We start from the raw sequence: 26,438 nt of genomic DNA, 5'->3' as shown, positions 1-26,438 counted from the left end.
ACAGGACAGGACGGGGTCCCTCCCACTTTTTTAGGAAGTTCACATGGTAGATTTGGGTGATCCCTCGGGTGGAGTCCGTCTCGACTTCGTATGTGACAGGAGTCACTTGTCTTAGGACGGGTAACGGGCCCTGCTACTGCCCTAGTAGCTTATGGTCAGAAGATGGCAAGAGTAACAACACAAGGTCCCTAGGGTTAAAAGAGCAGGCCTTGGTTCCTTTGTCGTACTGATGTTTCTGCGTTACCTGGGCGGCCACCATGTTCTGTCTCACGATCTCCCTTATTTGTCCTAAGTGGGTCCGGAGATTGTCTACATATTCGGGTAGAGGCCTGGTTCGGTCCGGTTCAGCTTCCCAGGCCTCGCGAGCCATGTCTAACAGGATCCGGGGTGCTCGCCCATACAACAACTCATACGGTGAGTATCCGGTACTGCTTTGAACCTTACACCGTATGGCGAAAAGAGCAAGGGGAAGCATCTCTTCCCACCTTTTGCTCTCTAGGCCCAAGAGTTCCTTAAGGGTAGTTTTTAAGGTAGCGTTATAGCGTTCCACCAACCCGTCAGTCTGGGGGTGGTAAGCAGAGGTTCTTATTTGTTTGATACCCAAATGGGAACACACTTGGCGCATGAGGGAGGAGACAAAAGGCGTCCCTTGATCGGTCAAGATCTCGCGGGGAAAACCCACTCTAGAGAAGATGGAGATGAGGGCCTTGGCTATGTTTTGGGTGGTGGGTTGGCGCAAGGGGACTGCTTCCGGGAAACGGGTGGCATAGTCCACCAACACAAGAGCATACCTACACCCACTCCTAGAGGGTAGCAGGGGTCCTATAAGGTCCATCCCCACTCTGGTAAAAGGGACATCAATAAGAGGGAGGGGTTGGAGAGGAACCCTCGGGGGACGATACCGGCTGTTTCTCTGGCAGACCGGGCATTCCCTGCAATACCGTTTTATTTGCCCGTGTACGCCAGGCCAATAAAACGTCTCTAGGATCGTTTGTCCTGTTTTTTCGTCGCTGAAATATCCTCCTAGTAAGTGGCTGTGGGCCAGATACAGTACTTTGTCACGAAACAATCCAGTGATAACCAACTGGGGGGATTGCTGGGGCCCCCCTTTCCTGTACAGGAGTCCATTCTTTCGGAAGAAGTAAGGACCTACTTGTAGTGGGTCCTCATTGTCCAGGGCACGGTCCCAGGCTTCTTGCAACACAGGGTCTTCTTGTTGGGTCGCGCGGAATTCCCTATTGGTTTCCCACAGATGGGTGTCCACCTGAGCGGGGTAGGCAATGGTAAAGTCCCTTTTTAGGTATAGTAGGGGAGACAGGAACGGCCCCGTCTTCCATTGGCTAGCTCCATAAATGGAGGCTAGCCATTGGAAGACGGGCCTGTCCGTAAATGCCGGAACTGATTCGGGGGCGTTCCCGAGAATTTTTGGCTTTTGGCTACGTCACGCTACGTCAGCCGAAAGCCAAAAATTCTCGGGAACGCCCCCGAATCTGGTCCGGCATTGCCGGCACCCGCCTTCCTGCTCGGGCCGTGAGAAGGAGCCCGCAGCCGCCGCCCCGTCTTCGGCGAGGCCCCGGAGAGGAGGAGCCTCGCCCGACGCCAACCGGAGGAGAACCAGCGGAACACTGGAGAGACCGGTGAGTCCCCTCCCGCTGTCATGGCGCCCCAGTGCACTGTGGGCGTGCTCGCCTTTCCCGCCCACTCTCGCTGAATTCCCCACCCCTCCCTCGGAACCGAAGTCTTTGCCCGGTATGTTTTTCTCATTTTTGTGAGTGCTTGCTGTCTTCCCCCGCCCCCCTCCCACTGTCCGTGTGCCCTACCGCCCCCCTCCCGCTGTCTGTGTGCCCGTTCCCGCACCCCCCCCCCCCCCCCCTCCCACTGTGTGCCCGTTCCCTCCTCCCCCTGTGTCTCCGGCATTGTAATGCTTGTTGGGCTTGTTTTGGTAGGACAAATGTTTGTTTTGGGCTTCTTTTGAAAGTGAGTGGAGCCGGGAAGCCATTGCTTGCCTTGTTCCATGTGTCAGTGTGTGCCCTGAGGGAGGAGTCGGGGGTGGAGGGCTGAATCCCCTCTCAGGGGTCAATAGGGGAGGATTTGACACCCTAGCAGCTATATAATATGTCTCTGAGGTGGGTTTCATGATCTGTCTCGTCTCTCCTTGTTAATTGATGTCAACAAGTGTAGCTAAAAGCCTTTAGGGACCGCCGGAAGTAAGTTTCCAGTGCATTTTAGTGTTCGTTATTTTTCCCCAACCACTTGCTTTAATTTGCAAGGTTAGTCAGTAAAAGAAAACCAAGCCCGTGCCCGATCTTGAGTACTTTTAAAAATGGAATTGTTCGCATAATCCCTGATGCAATAAGTTCCTCTTCCGGTAATACATTCTCGCAAGTAAAATTGTCTCTTACCTGTGGTTTCTGCAAACAGTAAAAGCTGTCATTACCCCTATACAATCTCACCATGACTATGCCATTGGGTGCTCCTTCAGAGTACCGTACCTACTACTGAGAGAATTCAAAATGTGGCAGCCAGATGGCGCAAAATCTACAAATGCAATATGACCTCCCATATGGCCCATTTCTACTTGTATTGGCTCATAGTATCTAGAAAGATCGCCTTTAAAGCAATGTGTGTAGCTCACTGAGCAACCCTTTACAGAAACTGTACTTGTATCACCAAAAAATAACTTTATGCTCAGGATTTGCACCGTTACTGTCTGCTCCTCCATTCAGAACAAATAATCCAACTTGTAGGACCTCTGTGCAGACGGCCAAACTCTGAATTTCAGTGCCTGCTACACTAATGCATGTTGACAGTCTCCTACAGTTTCCATAGTACAGAAGACTTAATTAGCAGTTCCGTTTACTAGAAACACAATACAATGTCTGACTTGTACAAAGGGTAAGTAGGTATGCACGACTGCAGTTCCTCAAACTAAACTCCACACCTTATCTGAAGCATGTCTTCGAACCACGCGCACCTCAACTCATCCCTCATAGCTCATTCTACAGCCTTGCACCTAGGACCCAGTGAGAATCGAAGTGCTTCGTGGCCTCGTCAAGCCTATGAAGCACTATACACATGTAACAGTTCACTACAGTGTAGCCACTGCTTTGATATGTTTAGATTAAGCACTGCTCTAATATTTGTATAGAAGGTTTTGGCCATAATGCGTTCAGCATAATGGCAACAGTGAGTTTCCATGGACAGGTAAGATATAATCTGTCATAGGTAGTTTTTCAGTGCTGCAGTTACATGCCGGTGGGCCTCACTGTGTTTCCACTGGAATTGATTTATACCTCTGGTCAGTGGCAGAAAAACCATAAGTGAAATAGTTCTCTGGTAGTTTAGGCATTGCCCCACCCATGTGCCACATTTGTCTTTCCAGCATAAATGAATTGAAGCACCCATCACTTTCAAAACACACCACGGCGCCTTTTCACACATCCATCATTCAGCCATGCAACCTTTTATACATCAATCTTCAGATTCTTCAGAAGTTATGGTGTTTTTCAATCTAGTGAAGTCACTGTGCAAGATTGTGCCTATGCATGCTTCTGTGTGTCATCCTCATGTGCCTTATTGATGTCTTACAACAATACGTGCACTCGCATACTAGGACCTTGACCTCACTGTGTATGTTGTTAAAAGAAGTTTCTAAGCAGCTGCCTGCGTCCATCTGAAAGTGGCTTGTATGAGATATATTGTCCACCGTAACATTTGTAATATGAGCTATTCAAGTCACCAAGGAGCATTGTGACCTTCTAGAGGAAAGAGTCCGAAAGCGGGTTACTTAAAAAGGACTTGGAACTGCAGGTATCTTGCAATATCATTTTAATGTATAGTTGGGAACGAATATATTCTTTATAATGAACAGTTGCAGAATAACTCTCTCCAAAGCTGTATAGAACTCTGAGGGACTGATGTACATTGCCAGACAAGGGGGGGGGGGGCTCACTGTCTGTGGGCGGGGGGCTCTGTGTGTGGGGGGGGCTCTGTGTGGTGGGGGGGCTCTGTGTGGTGGGGGGGGCTCTGTGTCTGGGGGAGGCTCTCAGTGTTTGGGGGAGGCTCTCAGTGTTGGGGGGGGCTCTCACTATGTGTGGGGAGCTCGCAGTGTGTGTGGGGGGGCTCGCAGTGTGTGTGGGGGGGCTCGCAGTGTGTGGGGGGGCTCTCAGTGTGTGGGGGGGCTCGCAGTGTGTGCAGGGGGCTCTGTGTGGGTGTGTGTTGGGGGGGGCTCTCTGTAGGTGTTTGTGGGTGTCATTTGCAAAAGATAAAGCTAGTGGCATTGCAAATGACAATGCCATTTATTTATGTTAAAAAAAAAATGTCAAGAGCATTGCCAATAGCTCAAACTTTAACAAAGGCAAAACCATTGCATTGTAAATGCTTGTTTCATTCTTCAGGGAGTCCCTGAGCAGCAGAAAGAGTTTTGTGTACTTTTAAATTTGAAAAATGGCAAGCAGCACAGACAAAGATCAGCCAGAGAGGAAGAGGAAACTAAAATTCAGGAGCATGGAGCTGCAGGTCCTTGTTGAGGAGGTGGTGAAGGGGTACAGAAAACTGTTTGGCAGGCAGTCACTGTGGCTGAATCTGCCAAAAGAAATATTTGGCTGCACATTCAAGATCAAGTGAATGCAGTTGGAGTGACTCCAAGAGATATAGAGGACCTTAAAAAGAGGTGTTACGACCTCATGAGCCTGACAAAAACAAATTGATGAACACCACAAGCAGGCAAGCAAAACTGGTGGAGGGAAGAACCCAGCACCCTCCCTAACTGACCTGGAGGAGATGGTGAGCTCAACCATAGAACCTGAAAGCGTCTGCGGATTGGGAGAAGCCGACAGCTCAGCCAGAGCTGCCAGCAGAAAAGGTAAGATGCATGCACAGCAATCCCACCCCCCACCCCCCCACACCATCATCCTTCCCTTTACCCTATGTGGCTAAGTGAACCCCTGTCCAGTACAGCTAGCACTATACAGGAGCAATGCATTATGGGACATGTAGTCAGGAAATGAAAGACCATGTCATACAGCATAGCAACAAGCAAGTTAGGGAAATGATTCCAGACAGAAATAAACGCAGGCAACATGTACATTGTTCAAGTGAAAATTATTTCATTGTAGTGCCTGTGAGACAGTAGCACTTAGCTAATGTACGCTCATATGTCCACAGGTGAGACATCTTGCAGGGGTTCCCGGGAGACTGAAGGCACGGCACCAGAGAGGGATGGGAGTCAGGAGTCGGGTCTAAGTGCACAGAATGTATCAGAGGACACAGGTGCACCAAGTACACAGCCACCATCTCAAGACACTGGAATGGCTCCAGAGTTGCAGGTGTCCCCACAACATACACAATCCCCTCTGTTACTGTCATCCCCAGAAATGCCAGCATCACTGACTGTGACAACACCTGCCGCACAACAGAGCCGGAGGCACGTTGTTGCCCCACTATTGGAAATGGAGTCATCAGCAGGGGGAAGACCCACACCTTGCCTGGTGAAGGTAGCACTGCAGTCCAGTGTAGAGGTGTCCCGTACTGTTTCCAGACGCCGCAGGCTCCGAGAAAGCAGTGTAGCTGAACGTGTGGAGGGTCCCAGTGTGTTCTGTGGCCTGGAGGGGAGCATGGTGAAGATCCAAAGGATGCAGGGAAAGGCCATCATGTCTGTCCAACGCCAAATGAGGACCCTACACCACAACATGGAAGTCATAGGGAAGGGCATGAGAGAACTAGTTGATGTCAACAAGGAGATTGCAGCAGGGATTCATGATATGTCCCAATCGGTGCAGCTTCTGTGCACCAAACTAGATAAGGAAACTTCATCAAGGCGCAAGGAGAAGCAGCGTGCGCAGCAAAAAAATAAAGCCATCAACCGCCTGGCCATAGCCACTTCCCTGCTATGCAGGAGATGCATAAACATGCAGGAGGGACTCACGCAAAATAGCATTGAGGTTACTAGGGGCATTGCTAGTCTGACCAGTGCTGTTGAGGTGCTGATAAATGCACAAACTGCTGCTCTGGATGTTCCAGAGAGTGAAGGGAGCACAAGTAGGAGCAGCATGGCAAGCCCCCTTATCGTAGAGACACGGAGGAGCAGCAGGCGCCAGGGTGAGGCAGCAGCCCAAACGCCAAGTGAAGACAGCCAGCCACAAACATCTGGCACTGGTAGGCGTGGGCGAAAATGAGTAATTCAGTTAATGGGGAAGTGACCCAGAACTAACATCATTGAATGTATATTATTTGAGTTGCACAATTGTGCTTTGGGAACCTGCGTAGTGACAAAATTAAACTACATTGGGTGGATACTCCACCTGTCTGTGTCTCTTTACTTACTTAAAAGTAGTTGCGTGTGATCTCTTCCCGTCTGTGTCTGCCATCTGTTGGTATTGCAACTCCTGCAGTGTTGGATTCAGGCAGTGCTTGTTCGTCATCATGGTCCTCATAATCTGATAGTTCCACCTCGGTGCCCTTCTTCATGGCAAGGTTGTGCAACATTGCACAGGTTGCAATAATCTTGCAGCAGGTCACTGGTGTGTACTGTCGTGCCCCTTCACTTTTGTGGAGGCAGCGGAACCTGCTTTTCCACAGTCCAAATGTGCGCCCCACAATGTTCCGGGTAGATTTTTGTGCCCTGTTGTATCGCCTCTGGCTGAGGGTTGAGGTAGGGTGTGAGGATGAAGGACCGGACGGCATATGCACTATCCCCTATATAAAAATGAGAAAAACGTTACTCACATGCACACATTCACATACATCTGACACATGTATCAAGGGAGTGCCACACACTGTTTTACCTAGCAAGTAGCCTTCGCCAAATTCCCCCGCTGTCAGGCGGGCGTAGATCCCACTATTCTGGAAGATGTAGGAGTCGTGGGTACTGCCTGGAAACTTGGCCACTATATCCGTGAAGATGTGGTCTGCATCGCAGATTACTTGTACATTTATGGTGTGGGTTGATTTTCTGTAGATGTACTCTGTGGCAGCAGGTGGGCAAATTGGAATGTGGGTGCCATCAATGCAACCAATGACGTTGGGGAAGTGCGCTACTTGATAGAACCCTGTCTTTGTCCTGAGCAGTTCAGCGTGCGTTTCAGGAAAGGTGATGTAGTGATGCATTCGCTGCATCATGGCCTCTAGGAACTTCCTAAAGAAACGGGACAGGCAGCTCTGGGACACCCCACCTACCGCAGCAATGACACTCTGGTAACTGGCAAAGGCAAGCAGGTATAGGCTACACAGCACCTGCACATGGGGTGGGATGGCGTGTGCCCTTGGGGTTGGATGCTCCAAGTAGGTGCAGGTCCCTGATCAGGTCCAGGATGGTTTGGGGATGTAGCCTGTACCTTTGTTGGATCTCTGCATCAGTGAGTTGGAAAAGGGTGATCCTTTGTCTGTAGACCTGCTCCTCCCTTCTCCAGACCCTCTCTCCTTCTGCCTGTAGCCGTAGCCGCCTCACAATCACATAGAATGCCGCCATTCTGGTCAAACTGTTGCATTTTGGGCCCTTTTTTATAGCCCTCACCTGATTACCACCTGCTTTCAATCCATGGTAAATACAGACTCTTAAATACCGATTTTCATGCAAATTCGGTATTTTAGAGGTTACCTACATCTCAAAATGCTTTTTTACCATTTCTTATTTACCGAATCGGTAAATTTAGCGACTCTGTAAATTTTTCTGATTCAGTAAATTTACAGTCGGTAAATTTACTGAGTCGGTAACTTTACCGATTCAGTAAGTTTACAGATTCTGTAGTTTTTTGAGCCCCTACACGAGTCGGTCGGTCGGTGACGGCCAAAATTCGGTTTTTTCGGCCGTTACCGACCGGTATTTGTTTACCTACATCTGGCCCTTGGTTGGCTAACAGAAGTAAAAAATTCAGAGAAAGAAAATTTGAAGTAAAAGGGTTTGGACGTACTGCAGAACAACTAATTTAATGTGGTACAGTCCCCTGGTTATAAAGAAAAGAACACCTTCTGTCAAGGATAATTTAGTTGGATTTCAAAGTCTGGATGTGTACAATGGTCACTGCAGATGTCAGGGAGAGTATTAAGAAGACACAGTTGACCGTTAAGAATTGTTGCGTTAAAAAACCTGGTGTTAAAAATGTGGTTTTGAAGTAAGAAGAATGGATGTGGGTTAAGCAACGTGTCAAGATAGATATGGGAAAGAGTGCTTTTATGAAACTGTTTGAAGTTAAGGTTTTGACAAACTCTGCTAAGCTCAGTGATGGGAATGTATGGCAGATGAGCCTTTTGGCTAGTTTCAGTTAAAATGACGTGGACCTTTTCCCGATCAAAAAAGGCCTGGTATGGAACTTATGGTGGAGTTTAGCAGGCTGACAGAAACGCACAAGACAGGAACAGGCATGACAGTCAAGCGATGCTCTATCAGAGTTGAGTGTCAGGGCAATTATGCAGGATGAAAATAGGGGGAATGAGTCATTCTAGTAGTTCCTTTAAAAAGTTTCCCTAAGAACATGCATAGTGTCTAAAATTAGTAAAGTATTCAATGTTAGCATGGGATGATGTGTGGAGAAGTGTGGCTCACTGGTTAGAGCAGGCAGACCCTGAAGCAGAGGTCAGACCCGGGACCAGGGTTCAATTCCCGACGCGGCAGGGTCTTGAGCTCAAATGTCCATGGACTCGATAATTCTCGCTTCGGTGCCTGAGCTAATCATGGCTTCACACTCTGCAACTCTGGGCATTAAGCTTGCTTAATCTCCACAACGGCCCCCCCGCGGCGGGATGCCTGGCTTTCACCTTGCGGATGCCCTGTAAGGGCTATCTCACAGGGAAAAACCAGGATGGGTTCCCAAGGCAAGCGCGGAGATACCCCTTCGGTGGTCGATTCTGGCACTATATAAGAATATAATAATAATAATAATAATGATCTGCTGTTGTTCCTACCAGATCTAACTATTATATATGTGAAAACTCCTTTACTCATACCAACTAGCATCTGTGTTTTGCCCACCGATGATTTTTATTTATTAAACTGTTTTATATAGTGCATAAGCACTGTAAAGTATAGAGGTGCTTTATAGTAAAACATTAACAGTGACTTGAAATTGTCTTGCATCAAACAATTCAAGAATAACATAAAACAAGGTCTCAGATGACCAACAGGAGGACATGGTGGGAAATCAGGGGTCAGAAGGAGTCTGGTAGAATCCATGACTTACACGAAAGTAAGAAGGCAGTTAAATTATTTAGGCCCAATTGGCAGGGCCAGGAGGTAAGGGGTTCTGTGGAGCGTAAATTTGTATAGAGATCTAATTGGTGGAAGGCAGGAGGAGGTAAAACAGGAAGGTAATAGAAAGAGAGCAGGAATATGCAGGAAGAGGACCTAGAGGAAAGTTACAGGTGAAAAGGAGAAGGAAGGAGAACAGCTAAGATTAAGCTCCACCATAGGGTGTGAAAACAAGCATATATAGACAGATGGAAATACGAGAGGCCGGGGATGTTCGGAGTATATGAACGTATTTATATTCACAGTTAGTTGAATTACAGTCTGAAGAACTATGTCTTTAGATGTGGATGGAATGAGATGAGTGTGTGTCTGGTACAGAGTTTGGTAGGGAGAGAGTGTCATATAAAGGTTTGCAGCTCCTGACGAAGGACTGATGGTGAGTGTGGATGGTTTTCAACTTGGGCTTTCCGGCAAAAGGTATTTTTTGCTTTCAAGTTCGTTCCTCCCTCATAACCTGTGGAGTTGAGATACGCAGGGCAGTGAATTAGAGTGACTGCTTTGTAAGCTACACATCTGTCATAAATAAACTATTTTTCTATAATTGATGTCTAATGGCAGATTAGCTGACCATCTGTCTGAAGTTACAGATGAAAGGGGGGCGAATAGTTTCCTTCATCTTTGACAATTATTTGTAAAGTATGGATCTCAAGGCGCTTAGGGGGGGGGGGGGGTGGTGCCGTTACTGCTCGAACAGCCAGGTCTTGAGCTTCTTCCTGAAGGAGAGGTGGTCTTGGGTCAGGCGCAGGTCGGCCGGGAGGGAGTTCCAGGTCTTGGCGGCCAGGTAGCAGAAGGACCTTCCTCCTGTTGTGGCTCTACGGATGCGTGGGACGGCGGCGAGGGCGTGGCTGGCAGATCGGAGGTGGCGTTTGGGAGCGTAGAAGTTGATTCGGTTGTTAAGGTAGCTCGGGCCTTGATCGTGAAGGGCTTTGTGTGCGTGGGTGAGGAGCCGGAAGGTGATTCTTTTGTTGACGGGGAGCCAGTGCAGGTCTCTCAGGTGTCCGGAGATGTGGCTGTGTCGTGGGATGTCGAGGATGAGTCTGGCTGAGGCGTTCTGGATCCGCTGGAGTATCTTCTGGAGCTTGGCGGTGGTTCCGGCGTAGAGGGCGTTGCCGTAGTCCAGTCGGCTGGTGACGAGGGCCTGGGTGACGGTCTTCCTGGTCTCCGTGGGGATCCACCAGAAGATCTTCCGAAGCATGCGCAGGATGTTGAAGCACGACGAGGAGACGGCGTTGACTTGCCTGGTCATGGAGAGGTAGGAGTCCAGGATGAAGCCCAGGTTGCGTGCGTGGTTCGTCGGTTTGGGTGCGGTGCCCAGGGCGGGGGGCCACCAGGAGTCGTCCCAGGCGGAGGGCGAGGAGCCCAGGATGAGGACCTCCGTCTTGTCTGAGTTCAGTTTCAGGCGGCTCGTCGTCATCCACTCGGCTACCTCTTTCATCCCTTCGTGCAGGTTGGCTCTGGCGGCGGCGGGGTCGTTGGTCAGGGAGAGGATCAGCTGGGTGTCGTCGGCGTAGGAGATTATGTTGAGGTTGTGTTGGCGTGCGATGGCCGCGAGGGGGCTCATGTAGACGTTGAAGAGTGTAGGGCTCAGCGAGGATCCTTGAGGGACGCCGCAGATGACTTCGGTGGCCTCTGACTTGTACGGTGGTAGGCGGACTCTGTGTTCTTCCGTCGAGGAAGGAGATGATCCACTCCAGTGCCTTCTCCTGGATTCCGACGTTGCAGAGGCGCTGCACTAGGGTGCGGTGGCAGACCGTGTCGAAAGCCGCGGAGAGGTCTAGGAGGATGAGGGCCGCTGTTTCTCAGTTGTCCATCAGGGCTCGGATGTCGTCGGTGGCGGCGATGAGGGCGGTCTCGGTACTGTGGTTGGCACGGAATCCGGACTGCGAGGGGTCGAGGGATCCGTTCGTCTCGAGGAAGGCGGCCAGCTGTTTGTTGACGGTCTTCTCGATGACTTTGGCTGGAAACGGGAGTAGAGAGATGGGGCGGTAATTCTTGAGTTCGGTGGGGTTTGCCGTAGGTTTCTTGAGTAGAGCGCTGAGTTCGGCGTGCTTCCAGCTCTCGGGGAAGGTGGCGGTGTCGAATGAGGTGTTGATAATGTCCCGCAGGTGGGGTGCGATGACAGCGTCGGCTTTGTTGAAGACGTGGTGAGGGCAGGGGTCGGTCGGGGATCCGGAGTGGACGGAGTTCATCATGCGGATGGTGTCTTCGGTGCTGATCGGGGTCCAGGCTCGGAGGGTGGTAGTGGGCGGCGTTGCTGTGGTCGTGGCGTGGGTCGGATGGGTGCTGAAGCTGTTGTGTATGTCCGCGATCTTGTTGTGGACACTGGCACATTGGAGGTTATTAGTGATCACTAATTTAAGATAGTGAGTTCTATCAGTATTGAGAGCTTAGGCCGTGCTGGAGAGCTTTGTTTAAAGGTAAGTGATTACGTTGGTGTCTGTTTGTATGAGGAGGTGGTACTGGTTCTCTATTATTTGTAAGATCTGCTGCAGCCCTCCTGAGTTTTGTTAAAAGAATGGGGTCACGACCAATGGAGGCTATCCTTAAAGAGTACAAAGCCAAATGTTTGGCTATAGCCACCTATGGGTCTTCAATCTGGGGATACACAAAACCTGATATCATCCAGAAGGCGGAAAACAAATGTCTTAGATCGCTGATTTCAGTCCCCCAGTCCACTCCCACTTTCACCACACACTCAGAGTTAGGCATTGGGTTTGTCACAGACCAAATAAAATCTGCCCCTGTTATCTGTTGGCTAAAAACCTGGCTTAACGAGGAAATTTCTTTAAACCATCTGATCCTCAAAGACTGTCTAGCCCTGGATGGAGCTCAAAAAATCCCATGGCTGGCTTATGTAAAATCTATGTTATTATATGTGGGGCGCAAAGATCTTTTCTACTCTCCAGATCTGATCAAAAAAGAGGATGTTACGGTGATAAAATCTACATTGATAAACTTATTTATGGCAGAGCGGGAGGAGGTAGAGGTGAAAAAAACGCTTGTTAGAAGAAACTATGCCCTTATCACCGCTTCAGGCCTTGAACCCTACCTAGTTTTTGTAACCAAACCATTTCACTGTTTTCTTTTAACCAGATTTCGTTTAAATTTGATACACTTTTTGTTGGGCTCCTATGCTACGTGGGACACTCCTGTTAACGCAAGTCCTTGTGATTGCGATCACTTTTCACTACAGGACACATTAAATTTTATCATGTTTTGCGAACATTATGCACCAATCGGGAAAAAATATCTATTACCAATTCTCCGGGAGGCTGGCTTCTTACAGGTTAGGCCAGCGCTCTTGTTTTTACAACTTTTGTCCAGTGCACGCGTAACTTTTCATGTAGCAAGCTTTTTAGTGGCAGGAGTTCGTTTAAACAAGAAGCATAACAATGCACGGCACGGACACATTATAACTGAACTATCTTAGCAAGTGCCGGTGTTCCATTTTTTTTTTGTTGTAAATTTTTTATTTTGCAGTTTAGGAGAAAGAACAAAGAAAGAAACAGCGGCAATCCCGCACATCTTCCCACGCAGGGGCATAGGCAAAGACAATTTAGCAGTGATGGTAAGCAATATTAAGTCACAACCGGACATAGCAGCAGAGTAATACTCAGGGGAAAGAGCAGTCACAGCGTAAGTACAGTACCAAAAGTTCGTCCGCCTGAAGGTTCATCAGTGGGTGGAGCAGCTGCCTGTGCTCAGATAGTTATTGTGTCCGGATCTGAAAGGCTTCAATCATCTATGTGGGTGCCTCAAACGAGTAAGAACAAAAACACACAATAACCCCCTCCCCTCCCATCCCCCCTAGTGGTGGTGACCGCAACACTCATCATTCACTCTCACGGCTCCTGCATTAGACCTGAAACAGGTGGAGCGCTCTCACGGAGGACGGGCAGACAGCAGATGGTAAACCTTTGGAAAGAAACCGAACCAAGGGACCCCAGCGGTACTGAAAGTTTTTGAAGTTGCCCAGGAAGATGTCCGCCATTCGTTCCATGCTAAGCAGTTTCCATAGCTTTGCGTGCCATAAGGAGATCGCCGGAGCCTCCGGTTTTTTCCAAGCGGCGGCCAGAGTTAGCTTGGCAGCTCCAAGACAAAGCCACATAATTTGTTTGTCCGCACGCATTTGATGTTCAAGTACGGGGTCTCGAAGACCCAGCAAGACATAGGCTATAGAGTCCTCTAACGGGTACCCAAGGATCTCCTTAATATGGGAAAGGATCTCCTCCCAGTACGGGCGAATCACCGGGCAATCCCACCAAATATGGCGGAAGTCCCCAAGCAGACCACAGCCCCTCCAGCATCTGTCAGAGGTAGCCGGAAATATACGATGAAGTTTGGACGGGTATAAGTACCAGTCCATGAGCGTCTTAAGGTGGGCCTCCCTTAGGTCCAACGAGTGGTTGTGCGTTGCAATATCGCGCCACAGTGCCTCCCATTCCTTGTCCTAGATATCTTGCCCCAGAATCTCCTCCCATTGCCCCATGTAGCGGGGACGAGGTGACACTGCCGAGGTAAGTAGTAGTTGGTAAAGAAAGGAAATGACACCTTTCATGGCAGAGGTCCGGAGGATGAAAGCCTCAAAGGGTGAGGGAGGCCTCGTAGCCCCATCTAGGACCTCGGGTGACATGGCCCAATGGAGCAGCTGGACATGGTGAAATCGTTCTGACTGTGGGACATCATAATCCCTCATACAGTTATCAAAGGTCAGCGGAGCATAGCTGTGGAATAAGTGGGTTAAAGCCCTACATCCCCCCTCCCTCCATACCCTAAAGGGGCCCTCTTGTAGCGCAGGCGGAAACTCCGGGTTAAAGGGCATAGGCGTCAACGGAGATGGAAAGGTGGTCCAGCGATCATCGCCGGCCAACGAATCCCATACCTTCAATGTAGTACTGGTGGGGGTACTAATGTAAGCGTTCTGGGGCCTGTCTTTCTTGGGTTTCCAGGCCAGGTCCCAGATTGATCTACCAGCGATACTCCTATCCATGTGTAACCAGTGTTTCTCCGAGGTTTGTTGGGACCATTCTACCAGAGCCCGTAGTTGTGCTGCTTTGTAATACAGATGCAAATCGGGAAGACCCACACCTCCTTTCCCCCGTAGTCGTCGCAGGGTTGTGAAGGAGAGCCGCGCTCGGCCCCCCCAGCCAAATGAACCGGAGCATCTGCGTTTTAAGGTGACGAAAAAAGTCTACGTCGAGGGGAATAGGGAGCGCCTGAAAAAGATACAGGTATTTGGGGAGGAGGACCATCTTAATGGCATGAATTCTACCCAACCACGACAAGTACTTGGGCTTCCACCGGTCCAAGTCCGCCCGGGTCTTAGCAAACAGCGGCGGAAAGTTTGCCGAATATAACTTCCCAATCGTGGGCGTCAGATGGACCCCTAGATACATAATGGAACTGGAGGCCCAGGCCAACTGGGTGAGAGGCCGCACTCGCTCCACCTCTGCAGGCGGAAGCGTGAGATTTAACACATAAGACTTGTCATAATTGACCTTGACCTTAAAACCGGCCATCTCCTCAAAGCACAATAATACTTCCCGGAAATGTGGTAAAGAGCGTGCCTGGTCCACAATAGAGAGCAGTACATCATCCGCAAAAAGGGTGATTTTATGCTGCTCCCCGGTAAAGGGAAGACCCCGTATCTCCTCGTGCTCCCGCACTGCCATTGCCAATGGTTCAATGCTCAGGGCAAAGAGCAGGGGTGAGAGAGGACAGCCCTGTCTGGTGCCACGGGAATGCGAGAAAAATGCAGATAGATGGCCACTCTAGAGCGGGGGCTGCTGTAATTTGCCTTCACCATCGAGATTAATTTGTCCGAAAAGCCAAAGGCAGCTAAAGTGTGGAACAGAAAGCCCCAGTCCACACGGTCGAAAGCTTTTTCAGCATCGAGACCCACCAGCACCGCTGGGATCCGGAACCTATTAGCTTTTTCTATCAGATGGACAACCCGTCTGGTATTGTCATGGGTCTGACGTCCCTTAATAAATCCAGATTGATCAAGATGTATGAGTGCCGGCATCAAATCCTGGAGCCTACGTGCAATAATCGAGGAGTATAGCTTGGCGTTGATATTAAGTAGGGCTATCGGGCGAAACGAGGAGCATTGAGTAGGGTCTTGCCCTGGCTTGGGTTTAATTGAGACGACGGCCTCAGCCAGCGAGCCGGTGGAGGTGCCAGAGTCAGCCATGTCATTAAAAAGGGAAACCAGAAAATCGCACACTTCTGTGGCATACGTCTTGTAAAAGAGAGCGGTGTAGCCATCTGGCCCCGGAGCCTTATGAAGTTTCAGGCTCTTGATGGCGTCAAGCACCTCGCTGCCAGTGAACGGAGCAGCTAGTAGCTCGTTCCATTCTTTAGAGACCTGCGGGATGGGCAAACCTCGTAGGTATTCCCACTGGGCATCGGAATCAAGTGTGTCACCCGTGTACAGGTCCGCATAAAAGCGGCCAAAGAGATCAGCCTTAATCACATCACGGTGCTGAAGCGCACCCAACGAGGCCCAGACCCCTCCTATATAATCCCGTTCCCTTTTGTCCCGAAGTTGGCGATCCAGGTGCCTCCCCACCTTATTCCCTTGGGAGTACTAGAGGTGTCGTAGTCTTAACAAGGTAAACTCTGCTCTGTTATTGTAGTGGGCCCTCAATTTCCCCCTGATCGCCGTCAAGGGGCGAAGGGTCAACCTAGAAAGATTTAATTTATGGGCTTGCTCAAGAGCAGCAAGTTCTAACTCCAATTTCTCTCGTTCCTTTCGTCTCATCTTATTGAGGTTAGCATTGAGAGCTAGGCAAGTGCCCCTAATGGATGCCTTAAAAGCGTCCCAAGTGGTAGATATTGACGTATCGGACACAGGATTGAGGTCAAAAAAGTCCGATACCCTTCCGCAGCTCCTTGCTGGTGGCGTCGTCCCTGACTACTGAAGCCGGTAAATACCACTTTCGTTGTCCGTCACCCGCCGGTGACCAGCGCAGTCCGACCACTAGTAGACTATGGTCCGAAACAGATAGCGGGAATATATTAGAGTCGAGGACATCTCCCCTGAGGGCTTGACTTAGAAAAATGTGGTCCAGGCGGGAGTAGGAGTGGTGAACGTGGGAGAAAAAGGTGTAATCTCGGGACAGGGGGTGCACGGAGCGCCAGCCATCAATTAAGCCCATCTCCCCAAGAATCCGCTGTGACTCTGCAGAGAATAAACCTGCATCAGCCCTTTGGGTACCAGAGCTGTCCAACTCCCTACTCCACACTAAATTGAAGTCCCCCAGCAGGAACAGGTGTCCCTCAGCAAAGTCCCCCACCCTCGGCAGTAGGCTCTGGAGAAAGCTATTCTGACCCGTATTGGGGGCATACATCACAACAAAAGTACTCCATCTACCATGGACTAGACCCTTCACCATCAGCCAACGGCCTTCCTTATCGCTGCGGACATTCATAGGCTGAAAATGGAGGGCTGCACGAAACATAAGGGCCACTCCCCTATGCTTCGTAGAAGCAGATGACCTATATACGAGGGGGAAGAGTTTGTGTCGTAAGCGCAGCTCATCCCTACGCGCCAGGTGAGTCTCCTGGAGACCCACGATATCAAGCTGGTGGTCAATCACATATTTCCACACCTTCTGACGTTTTTGCGGGGAGTTCTGTCCTTTGACATTCCATGTTCCAATACTAAGGGGCATCATTACACAACAAACCCACTTCCGCCATATCCACACCCCCCCCCCTCCCCTCTTTTCCACACCCACTACCGGTTACCATAGGCAAGACAATACCACCTCCCATACATCCCTCCCAGCACACCGCATTCAAATAGTACATGTCCGGAGCCCCAGAAGTCCAACGCACACTGTCCGCAGACACACAACTACCACACCGTAGCACAAAGAGCATATCCATCCCCCCATTCCTGTCACCACACTACCCCCGCCACCCCCCCCCCCCCTTCCCCAAACCCCCAACAACCCCCCAAAGAATTCCTAGGTCCACCCTGATACCAACAGGACAATAGGAAGCAACGAGAGGAAAAAGAAAAACCAGGAGAAACAATGTACTTAACTCTCCCAGTGCATAGAAGTCTGTAGATTCCTCCATGGGGTGAGGAAGGGGCACCACAGGGAGTGCCCCAAAGGCCACGGTCCGGGGTGTCTTCCCAAAAAGTACAAAGTTACCCACGGTACCTGAGGATACGTGTCCCTCCGGCGCCAATTGGCCGTCATCTCCGTGTTCAGGCTGCCCCGGAGCTATGCTGGGAGGCCGCCTCCGTCGCCGAAGCCACCGCTTCTCCCCTTTCCTGTAGGCTGGTCGTACGATCAGGTCGTCTCCGATCTGTCTCCCGACCCACTCTATGCCATGAAGAGGACCGCCGTCTTCTCCGCGACGGGGGGCTGTCGCCTCCCGGGGAGGGGCCTGTGTCCTCAATTCCCAGGAGGTCCTTCACTACCTGAAGAGATCGGATTTGTGCCAATCTATTCTGCCACCTGAAAATTATGCGGAAGGGGTGGCCCCAGGAGTAGGAGACATTGTATTCCCGGATAAAGGTAGCCACCCGCCGAAACTCACGCCTCTTTTGGAGTGTCGATGCTGCCAAGTCCTGGTACAATTGGGGATGATGATCTCGGAACTGTAACGATGGGATGTCCTGTGCCTTTCGAAGAATGCGTACCTTCAACTGAAAGTCGTGCACGCAGACCAGAATGTCGGGTGGCGGACTCCCTCCACGTCTAGGCATACCGACCCTGTGGACCCTGTCCATCCTGATTTCCTGTATGTCCTTATCAGCCAGGATCTGCAAGAAGAGTGCTAGAACATAGCCCTGTAGATCACCTGCTTCCCCGTCCCAGGGCACTGCACGCATGCGGATGTTGTTCCGGCGGGAACGATTCTCCAAATCCTCCGCATGTGCTTGGAGGTCTAAGTTCTGCTCCGTGAGCCGAATTACATCCTGCTGCAGTTGGTGTATATCGCTCGCCTCATTTAGATCGTGTTCTTCCAAGGTAGCTACACGCTCTCCGATACCGTCCACGTCCCTCCTCACCTCGCGGAGGTCCGAAGCTAGTTGGGAGCGGAGTTCGGAAATGTCCTCCTTAATGGAAGCGAAAAGCTCCACCATAAATGCTTTGGTTGCGGGGGCCTCATCATCCTTTTGCCCAGGCGATACGCTGGGCCCCGGGGACGCCGGTTGCTGGGCTCCCTTTGAAGGGCCATCCTTACCGGGCTTCCCTTTACGAAGCGTGGAGGACATTGCGGCGCCTCTACTCGCTCGAGGATTCAGGGTGTGGGATCACCTTCCACTATTATGTAGCGCCGCCCGCCCGACTTTACACCATCACTGACCAAACCTTGGTCCAGGAGCAAGGTGCGTGCTTAGCTCGGCTCTCCGTCACCTTAGGCCCACGGTCCCCGGGCTCGATTTCTGCGCCGGCGACCCCCTTTCCAGGCGCCACCCAGGCTCTAGGGGCTCCAACGCCACGCTGCTAGGGAGATCACCGCTTCCCCGATACCTCCAGCCGCTCACCCTCCAACAACAAGGGGGGAGCGAGGGTCACTCCGGGCGGGCTGTCCGGGCCGCCCACAGTCCGTGATGTGGGCCCGGGGATCCCCGGGCTGGATTTCCGCACCTCTGGGCTGATGCACGTCTTCCCCTTCTCTTGCCGCCCAGCGTGTGCTCGCCCTCCTCAGCGGGGCCGCAGCCCAAGAATGCCGAACGTCAGGGCAGGTCCCTCGTCTCGGCAGCAACCTCCAGGACTACCAGGCCGCAAGCCTCGGGTTCGCGTGGCCCACGGGGCCGAGAGGCTCGCTTCACCCGAGCCGGCGCTCCGACACTCCGACTCTTCCGTGGCTCCGCCACCGGACCCAGGCCGGCACCTCTCCCTTTCGGGCAGCTCCCGGTCGCCTCTCGAGGCGCAGCCCCAGCGCGCAGCCTTCTCCAGCCGGTCCCCGTGTCTAGCTCACCGCCGCGGCCCGTTTGCATGGGCCGCCTGCTCCAGGGTTGCAGGGTATTGCTCCCCCCCCCCCCCAGGGATACAGCGGCAGGGCAGCGGAGAGCCGGTAGCGAGGCACGGACCTCCAGTGGGTATAAGGGAACTCTGAGGCCGTAGCCGAGAACGGGGCAGGGTGCTATAACAAAGCTGTAAAAGGCCGGGCGCCGGAGGGACTTAAAAGCACGTCCTACTCCGCCGCCATCTTGGCCACGGTGCTCCATTTTTAAGATCATGTAATAAATCGTCACCATGAAATTTTTAACGATGAAAGAAATGATTACAAATATTGTTTTTATTGAACCTATGAAATATGTTAATTTTAAACATGAAATTTTTATCCGCATTCTTTGTGTATTATAATTGTATGTATTTTATCGCTGTATTTTATTGCCTTTTGATGATCTGTATCTTGTCTTTTTGTGATTTTTATAAATCGAATAAAAGTGATTGACTGACTGACTGACTGACTTGTAGAGGTGGACTTGTATGTTTCTGAAAGTGCCAATGAATGGAGTTGAACTATGCTGTGCAGAAGGCATGAATGAGTGAAGAGGGAAATCGGGACCTTTCTAAGTTGTCACAGCTGATATTTTAGTTCTTTAGAATATTTGTAATTGTGAGCAGCCAGTCTGAAATTTACTGACCATGAGTAGTAATGTAACAGGAAATGCATCCTATCAATTTAGATTCTGAACTTAAATTATTCTTCGGGCCATCAAGTTTTACTGAAGTTATCTTTTTTAAATCTCTTTTCAGGAAGCTATTACCATGGCAGCACTTTACTCTGGCATTCATCTGAAGTTGAAGAGCCCAAGGACCTCCTGGCATGACAAATTAAAAATAGCCCACTTCGCATGGATTTCAGAGCAGTGCTTTGTCCCAAATAAGGAACAGGTATAATTTCACTATTCAGCTTGCTCTTCACTTTTAAGCAAATCGCAGCTTGTTTGGGGTACACACATGAGTTTTTATGTATAGTTGATAACAGTGTTGTATTGCATTGATTTGACCAATTAAAGACCGGAACTGTTCCTTTTTAGGTCTCGGCTTAAAGGCGGTGCACCCATAGGCTTGCCATTGGCTGCAACTATTGTCGCACCATTTTACGGTCTTCTCATTTGCCAAGCGCATTCCTAGCTCATGTCTCCTCCAATTTTTAGCGCAGCCCAAGCGACCGCTCGACTACTATAAACTTACTTAGAGGTAATTGAATACATGATTTTGGGACTACTTTTTTAAAATCTCAAGCACGCAGCGACCTCTACCACTGACCCCCACCCCGGCTAAGCCAGCCACATTCTTACCATCCTCCCAAAATCGTAGTGTCCCTTCAGAAATACTGTACACTCCGAACACATCTCGCTACATCAGAGACGCAGGAGCTACGCAATAGGAGTCTGAAATGTGGGAGGAGAGGTGGGCAAGCCTGATTAGAAAACAAATGCTGAACATTTCTCAGGGCTCAGATACCCTGTTAGGTGCACCAAGATGCAACGTGCACAAGTGGCCTCAGATACACCTGTTAGTTTCACATGGATGTAATATACAGAAGTGGGTGAGGATTACTCAGATACATTATTACTGTGCTATAAGGGTAAACTTGAAAGAGGCACATTTCCTGTTGACAAACTGGCGTGCTTTCTCCCCACCCGGTGGGGCCTATCGCAGAGCATGTGTTCAATACATAAATATTAGGAACGTAGATCAGTTACTGTAATTGTGGAGGTTAGAAGGCGATTCAGGACATATTTCTAAATGCAACTGTGCGGTTTAAAAAAGCAAATAATGCTTGAAGGTGTCACTCAGTCCTTTCTCAAATGTATCTTTTTACATGGCCATAACTGAATCTCTCCACTCATTGTAAACTATTCGCAATGCCACTTGTAAGACATTTCAATGCCACCTTTCTTGGCAGTGATAACACTTAAGTTCAAAACACCACAGACCTCCACATCATGCTACAAAATTAAACACTACACCACAACACATAATTCCACTCCACTACATTCCACTCCACAACACACAATACCACTCCACATAATTTTACTACACTCAATACCACATAATTAGTAGCCACATAATTCCAATGCACACTATTTCACATATTTACACTGCACTTAACTCCACTCAGCACCACACAATTCCATGCCACACAATTCCACTCCAACCCACATAATTCCACTTCACACCACATACATCCACTCCATAACATATAGCTAAAAGACATTAACATTGACAACTCCTATAGCTCTAGGTTTGCCGAGACCAAATGGCTTTGCCAGGGCTTGTTTAATTTAGTATTGACCATCATTTTAAATTGTGGCTCCTTTGCTGCAACAGCGAATCTTGTGGTACACGATTTCCTATATTTATATGTTTCAAGTGAAGTGAATCGGGCAGTGTTAGGATTTTGATACAGTTTTGAAGCACACTTCGCTGAACTGTTCCAACCTGAACACTCCATACATGAATCCCTTAACAGCCTAGATGTGTGACACGTTATTTGTATCTTATTTACAGAACACCAGGAGCATATCAACAAGAACCTAGGATACATTTGAACTTTTGTATCGTACTCCGAACATATATGTCTGCTTAGGTTCAGCTTTCGACTTCTACAGCTTTTTGTGCTCACTTTCAGCTTTGCATAAACTATTCATCAAGTTTCTATATTCTGCTAAGAAAGTAAGCAGGAAAGCTGCATTTGATATGGTGTACTGGGGGCATGACCAAGATGGCTGCCGCGGCGGCCGCTACTTTAAGAGCTCCGTGGCGGGTCTGCCAAACATCCTGCATTCCTCCTGCCATCGGGACACTGGGTGCCCCTATCCTGGCACTCCAGGACCACGCTGGTTCGAGCAGACACCCGGATAAACATCAGTGGTGACCTCCGGCGGTGGGCGCCGGTGACTGGGTCTGCGGTTCTGGCTGCCCGATGTTGAGATCGTGGCGGATTGCTGCTGCGTAAGCCCCCTTGTCGATTGGAGGGCTTCGCGGCGATCTGTAGCAGTACCAACAAGCATTTACAATGCAATGGTCTCAGCATATTATAGGTAGAGCTATTGGCATTGCTCATGATTTTTTTTTTTTAATCTTAAATAATTGGCATTGTCATTTACAATGCCAATAGGTTAATCGCTCGCAAATGCACGACCTATTGCATTTACACCCACACAGCCCCCCACACCCACAGAGCCCCACACACACCCACAGAGCCCCACACACACCCACAGAGCCCCACACACACCCACAGAGCCCCACACACACCCACAGAGCCCCACACACACAGCCACCCACAGAGCCTCCCACACACCCCCACAGAGCCTCCCACACCCCCCCACAGAGCCTCCCACACACACCCACAGAGCCCCACACACACCCACAGAGCCACACCCACAGAGCCCCCCACACGCACCCACAGAGCCCCCCCACACACACAGAGCCCCCCTCCACACACAAACACACAGCCACACACCCACAGAGCCCCCCCACACACACCCACAGAGCCCCACACACACACACCCACAGAGCCCCACACACACACACCCACAGAGCCCCACACATTCACACCCACAGAGCCCCACACACACCCACAGAGCCCCACACACACAGAGCCATCCACAGAGCCCCACACACACCCACAGAGCCTCCCACACCCACCCACAGAGCCACACACACAGAGCCCCCCCACACCCCCCACACAGAGCCCCCCCACACCCACCCACAGAGCCCCCCCACACCCACAGAGCCCGCCCCACACACACAGAGCCACACACAGAGCCTCCCACACACACACCCACAGAGCCTCCCACACACACACCCACAGAGCCTCCCACACACACACCCACAGAGCCCCCTACACTCACACCCACAGAGCCCCCTACACTCACACCCACAGAGCCCCCCACACTCACACCCACAGAGCCCCCCACACTCACACCCACAGAGCCCCCCACACTCACACCCACAGAGCCCCCCCAACACACCCACACAGAGCCCCCCACACACACCCACACAGAGCCCCCCCCACACACACACCCACAGAGCCCCCCCCCCACACACAGAGCCACACACACAGAGCCACATATACACACATTGAAATAATATATGGAAAGCAGAAGATACTTTGACCCAACATACTGTTGTAACGCATTACAAAGCACACCACGGCATAGCAAAATATAGCTCAGCCTAGCCATGCATAATGGCCACTCGGAGCGGCATGGCTGTAGATTCCTGCCTCCCCAGTCGTGTCCTTCGGGGCTAGGCCAGCTGCACAGATGCCACAGACAGCATGCATTCACTCTCCCCGCCCCTCCTGTCCTCCAAAAATCAATCCTGATTCGCTTTGTTGAAAGGGGTGATGGGAAGGGGGGGGGGATGACCCTACATCATAGACCTCGGGATTAAAACTAGCGGAATATGTCAGCCACATTTCCCCTGGGCAATCCGAGCCCTGCAACCCACCCCACCCTGCCACCCAGGAAGACCCCCGCCCTCAAAATCAGACATGTGGACTACCCATTCCATTCACCTTGTCGACTGACTATGCCCGTACAATGCCACCCCAAACACACCCTTCAAAGGTAATTAATTCTTTGGGACATTGACACACAACAACCTGCCTCCTTCCTTTCCTGTAAAATACCGCCACCAAACTTGGGGTTTCATTTAAAGTCGGGTACTGTTATATCATCATTTTCTCAACCCTCCAAGCCCCCGAATTCCCGTCCTCCACCTGTGATAATGTGCGCATCACCTGGACATCTTGCACGGTAGCTTCCAGCGCCTCCCCTCCCCCTCTGTCCCAATGACCTCTTCCTCTCTCGGGCTGCTGCTGCTGCTCTCAAGACATAACGGAAATTCGCGTCTTGCACAGCAAAAAAAAAAGCCATATGCACGATTACAAGGAAAGGGTCGGACGGGGTCCCGGGGTTGTCTGAGAGGAGATGGCCGCTACCGAGATGATGGAAACCGGACGCCTGCGGGGCCAGATGCCCCCCGCCGCCGCTCTGCAGCTCTGCTCCCCTGGCATTGACGCCGGCTGCCCTCTTTTGAAAGGAGCGCGGAGGCAAACGCGGCGCCCTGAGGGCACCCTTGGTTTACAACAGCAGCCGACCCGAGGGAGGGTACCGGTGTGGCACTGGGGGCACAACAGAGAGAAAAACACAATATGCTCACCGTAGAAACTCCAGCACCTCCAGCCGTTGAGAAATGACTGAAGAAATGTTGGGAGGGGGTGTGTGTGTGTAAGACTTTTCGCTCAGGGGGTGCCCACCGGTCCACAGGGGCAGCTTTCACCCGGTCACGCTAGACACACACTCCTCGGGTCCACGTGCCCTGTCGCTACCACTGACCCCGCGCCGCCTCGCGCACTACGAGCATGCTGCCCCTCTCCGGCGCGCGCTCCTGCCACTCGCTCACCGCCACAGCCGTCTCTCACGCTGCTGCCGCTGCTGCTGCTGCTGCTGCTGCTGCTGCTTCGGTGAGGGAGGACCGCCCCAAATGACCACGTTTCTCCGAGGCGAGGCAGAAATGCCTCGGAGAAACACACGGCCATTTTCGGATTCGGGGGCGTGTATTTGTTGTTCTGAGTGACGGATGACGTCACTGGCGAAAGAACAGCAAAATGTACGCCCCCGAATCCGAAAGAGACGGGGCTAAATTGGAGTGAGGGCTCTCTCCTCCAATGGCTGGCCTCCGTTTAGGAAGCCAGCCAATGGAGGAGAGAGGAGGGTTAAACCCCACTACTAAGAAACATAAGATCTCCTACCGGAAGCTGGCAAGCCAGCATTTCCGGTCCAAGACCTAAAAAGGAATCTAGCGGCCTGCAGCAGCTAACTTGATGAGGTTGCAGAGTGGGGCCGGCACACCAGAGGACTACGCGCCACGTGCTCTTCGACGGGCAGGTGTTGGGCCTCGTGGCTGCTGGGGTGGGCCTGGTGCCTGGCCGCGGCAGCGTTACGGATCGGAGGCTGGAGCTGCCGAGATTGTTCCCGAGGGAGCCTGGGAGCGGTGACGCGGCCCCCTGGGAATAGCCTTAACGACAGTCGGGCTGCGACCGGTGGAGCCCAAAAAGAGGGCGTTGCCGAGGCTAACGGATGGCCTGGCCCAGGGAGCAGGGGCGCAGAGGTGAGGAGTTAGCCTGACCAGCCAAGAGTGGCCTAGAGGGGGACTGGGGGCCCTGCTGCTACCTCCCCCCAGTGACTTCCACTAGCACACCCTGAGAACTTCTGAAATGGGAGCGCCTTGAGCACGTGGCCCCCGGGAGTGGCGCAAAGAGTCCTGGGTGCAGCGGACCGGGACGAGAGGCATTGGGGAGCTGGCCGCATCAGTGACTTCATGCTCAGGGACCCATACATTGCTTCGCCTGCTGTGTCAACCTGCCACAGGCACCCTGGGTGGTGCACAGTGACTCCGGGTCTGGCCCTCGCTCGTTGACTCTCCCCGGGACGCCACTGAACTTCCAGGCCTGAGCACGCAGGGCCAGCCAGATCTCCCCGGTGGGGAGAAGACTGGGACGGACTTGGGGAGGGGGAGATCGGAGAGGAGCCAAAATTGACTGGAACTGGGCCCACATACCGGCAACAGAAGACTGCTAGCATGGAAAAGACAGGCCCCAAAGAGGGGACCAACATATTAAAATGGACCAGTTTACGGTCCAGGGCACAGCGGCGTGCTCTGAGCCTCCGGGGCCTCTGCGCTGGCTGCAGCAGGCTCCGCGGGCGAGCCCACGGGTACTCAGATTCTCGCTGCCATAGAGGTCTCAGGTCAGTGGATCCAGGCCAAAATCCACCCAATTATGCTGGATGTGAGCCTGCTGGAGGTCGACCTGCTGGGCAGTTGTGGAGCGATCCCTAGCTACGGCTCAAAAGATGTCAATCCTGGAGACTGGGGTCTCCTCCCTGATGCTGCCTTAACGGAATTGACAGAAAAAACGGCCATACTGGAGCGCCGCGCTGAGGACGCAGAGGGGCGCTCCCGTAGATGTAACTTCCGCTTTGTGGGCTTCTGGAGGGGGTGGAGGGCCCTGAACCCGAACTGTTCCTGCAGAAATGGATTAGGACGACTTTCCCCTCTGCGTCTCTCTCCTCCTGCTTTGTGATAGAGCAGGCACACCGGGTGCTAGGACCCCCCTCCGGTGGTGGCTGCTCCTCGCACTATAATTTCTAAGATCCTCAACTACAGAGAATGCAATCACATCCTTCGAGAGACCC

The 26,438-nt window shown here is 51.5% G+C and overlaps 1 protein-coding gene and 1 pseudogene across 1 annotated transcript in view; one reads left to right on the top strand and one right to left on the bottom strand.

Moving 5' to 3' along the window:
• URB2 (URB2 ribosome biogenesis homolog) overlaps positions 1-26,438 on the top strand; it is a 966,667-nt gene that overhangs the window by 17,473 nt on the left and 922,756 nt on the right. The window contains exon 2 of the mRNA XM_086927065.1: positions 19,978-20,115. Coding sequence (XP_086783191.1) covers positions 19,990-20,115 — 126 coding nt within the window. The 5' untranslated portion in view covers positions 19,978-19,989. The remainder of the gene's footprint in view (positions 1-19,977; positions 20,116-26,438) is intronic.
• On the bottom strand, positions 5,460-6,147 carry LOC147708340 (uncharacterized; annotated as a pseudogene).

This window comes from Lissotriton vulgaris, chromosome 6 (assembly GCF_964263255.1).
Source record: "Lissotriton vulgaris chromosome 6, aLisVul1.2, whole genome shotgun sequence".
Taxonomy (NCBI): domain Eukaryota; kingdom Metazoa; phylum Chordata; class Amphibia; order Caudata; family Salamandridae; genus Lissotriton; species Lissotriton vulgaris.
Note: the sequence above shows the minus strand (reverse complement) of the source record. Positions and strands in the feature narration are given on the sequence as shown.